General features: G+C 44.1%; 1 protein-coding gene across 1 annotated transcript; it reads left to right on the plus strand.

Annotated features, from left to right (window-relative positions):
* Positions 1 to 1,303: 1,303 nt before the first annotated feature.
* Positions 1,304 to 2,831, plus strand: LOC100662867 (tripartite motif-containing protein 75-like). The gene has a single exon (XM_003415838.3). The coding sequence runs from the start codon at positions 1,422 to 1,424 to the stop codon at positions 2,829 to 2,831; it is 1,410 nt and encodes a 469-aa protein (XP_003415886.2). The 5' UTR covers positions 1,304 to 1,421.
* The last annotated feature ends 353 nt before the right edge of the window (positions 2,832 to 3,184 follow it).

The following is a 3,184-nucleotide window of genomic DNA, read 5'->3' on the forward strand; positions in this document are numbered from 1 at the left end:
ACCTGAGGGGCTCATCTTCCAGCAGTGTATCAGACAGTGTTCCACTGCTATTCATGAAGTTTTCAATGGTTAATTCTTTTTGGAACTAAGCTGCCAGGTCTTTCTTCCTAGTCTGTCTTAGCCTGGAAGCTCAGCTGTATCCTGACCCTGTTGGTGTTTGAATACCAATTGCATAGCTTTCAGTATCACAGTAACGTTAAAGCAACAGCATGACAAACTAACAGACATGAGGGGGAGCTCTCTACCAGGCATGATGTCCTTCTCCAGTGACTGGTCCCTCCTGATAACAAGTCCAAAGTATGTGAGACAAACTTTCGGCATCCTTGCTCCTGAGGAGCATTCTGGTTGTACCTCTTCCAAGACAGATTTCTTTTTTTCTTTCTCAGTCCAAGGTATATTCAATATTCTTCACCAACACTACAATGCAAAGGCATCAATTCTTCTTTGGTCTGCCTTTTTCATTGTCCAGGTTTCTCATGAATGGAGAAGTGCAGCTGGAGAGAAAATGTTGTGGTCCTCATGAGGACAGGAATCCTGGAACCCTTTTAAATAGGAGAGTGTTCTGATTACATCTCCGTGAGTGGAGGGCAGGTAGAGGCCAGGGTGGGTGCTGTTGGAGGTGTCTGGATTTGTGTTTCCCAGCTTTATTTCATTTTGAAATCCAGATCTCACATATCTTTCTGTATACCATGTGAGTTTTCCAAGTTGGCTGGGTTCTTTAAGTGAATGTAATTTAATCCAGGATTTGATATTTACAGTTTAATATATCCAGCAACTGAGGTGCTTAGATGAAAGGGAAGTAAACTTTGGTCTATTATAAATTCATTGCTGTCTGAAATATCTGTCGTTTAAGCCAAAAGCAGTCCCATGTCTTTCTTATGTCTTTCACAAGATTGAAATGATTGAAGTTGGAATTTTTATCCTCATTTACATGATTTCCTTGGACTCAAGGATGTTAAATAAATTTCCCTAGGTTCACCAGATAGTAGATGCACAAAGGCTGGTTTCTAAGCCAGACAGGAGATCTAGCCCCAAGGGGTAGACCCCTCAGAAAGCCTCTGTACGTGTTTGGGAATAAGTGGATTGTAAGGGTAGAGACAAGAAGCAGTGGCATTGAGCACAGCCACAAAGGCAATTTTTTTTTAATAAAGGAATATTTTCTTATCCTTAGGAACAAATAGGCACCATGAGGTCATGACTGGATTCGGCTCAAGAGAAGTGATTAGCTCGGCTTCATATTCTCTGAGCTGCCAAGGATGGAAGCCTACTTGCCCAACTAATCTGTGATCCACAGCTGGTTGTGAAGAGAACCCCTACTGACACCACTTCTGCAACAGAGGACCAGCAACCTCATAGAATTTCATAGCTTTGACACAACCTGAGGAAAAACCATCTCAGTCCAAACCTTCATTCATAGCCTAATGGAGGTCACAGCAGCCCTGGCAGGAATTCAGGCAGAAGCTAACTGCCCCATCTGTCTAGATTACTTTAGAGACCCCGTTACCATCAAATGTGGGCACAACTTCTGTCGCTCCTGCATCCAGCAGTCCTGGGAGGGTCAACAGGACAGGTTCCCTTGCCCTGTGTGCCGTCACCCATGCCTACAGTGGCACCTCAGGAGCAATACCCAGCTGGGAAATATAGTTGAAATTGCCAAGCTGCTCCACATCACCAGGAGCAAGAGGAAGAGGGAGGAAGAGACACGCTTGTGTGAGAAGCACAATCAGGTACTGACCCACTTCTGTGAGGAAGACCTGGAGGTGTTGTGTCCCCTGTGCATTCAGCTCCCAGACCACCAGGATCACCTCGTGAGGTCCATAGAGGAGGCTGCCTCTCATCACAGGAAAAGGCTCATGAGTTACATGGAGCCCCTGAAGAAGCAAGTGGCCGACTTTCAAAAACTAGTAACTTCCCAAGAGAGAGAACCATCAGAGCTGAGAAAGAAGGTGGAAAAGCAGAGGAAAAAATTATTCTCTGAATTTGAGCACCTGTACAAGTTTTTAGACCGTGAGCGTGAAGAAGCCCTTTCCCGGTTAGCTCGTGAAGAGAAGCACATTCAACAGAAACTAAATGCAAACATAACAGCATTTTCAGAGTCCATTTCCACACTCAACAGTCTACTAAAGGAGGTGGCAGAGAAGAGTGTGATGTCAGAAGTGAAACTGCTGACAGATATTCAGAGCCTCCAGAATCGATGTGAAGGCCTCAACCCCCCAGTGCTCTATTCCTTCCAGCTAACGAAGGAAGGATGCAGCCTTCCTCCACAGTATTCGGCTCTGCAGAAAATCATACAGAAATTTAAGGAAGATGTAACCTTGGATCCTGAAACAGCACATTCAAATCTGATTGTCTCTGAAGATAAAAAGTCTGTCACATTTGTGAAGAAAACACAGAGACTTCCTCCTAATCCAAAGAGATTCAAGTTTGACCCAGTTGTCCTGGGTTCTGAAGAGTTCAGTTCTGGTAGACATTACTGGGAGGTGGAAGTGGGTGAGAAGCCTGAATGGTCTGTGGGGCTTTGTAAAGACTCCCTTTCCAGGAAGGCAAAGAGGCCCCCGGGAGGGCAGGAGAGATGCTGGGCAATTCAGCTGTGCAATGGTATCTATGTTGCACAAGGCACTTTTCCAGTCACTCTGGTGATAACAGAAAAACCCAGAGGGATTGGCATTTATCTGGACTATGAACTGGGTGAGATTTCGTTTTACAGTTTGAATGACAGATCTCATATCCATTCTTTCACTGATAGATTTTCTGAAATCCTCAAGCCTTATTTCTGTATTGGGCGTGATTCTCAACCTCTCACAATCTGTGCTGTCAGAGATTATGAATGATAAACTCTCTGGGAGGCTGTCACATTGCTTGATTTTCTTCCTGCAATTTATGGTAGAATATCCTAACTATCAGTGAATATAGTACTGAGGATTTTTTCCTTTTTAAATACTCCTATGGTGACATAGTGGTTAAGAGCTACAGCTGCTAACCGAAAGGTCGGCAGTTCGAATCCACCCGGCACTCCTTGGCAAATCTAGGGGGCAGTTTACTCTGTCCTATAGGGTAGCAATGATTTGAAATTAACTTGATGGTAGTAGTTTGGTTTGGTTGATTTAATGACTTTAACACATGAAGAAAGTTATTTTTTCTCATGTGGTTTCAATAGCAACAGGGATGTTGTGGTGGCTAATAG

The sequence above is a fragment of the Loxodonta africana genome, chromosome 21 (assembly GCF_030014295.1).
Source record: "Loxodonta africana isolate mLoxAfr1 chromosome 21, mLoxAfr1.hap2, whole genome shotgun sequence".
NCBI lineage: Eukaryota > Metazoa > Chordata > Mammalia > Proboscidea > Elephantidae > Loxodonta > Loxodonta africana.

Excerpts from the sequence above, each read along its gene's own strand:
- LOC100662867 (XM_003415838.3), top strand. The coding sequence starts at position 1,422 with ATGGAGGTCACAGCAGCCCTGGCAGGAATTCAGGCAGAAGCTAACTGC.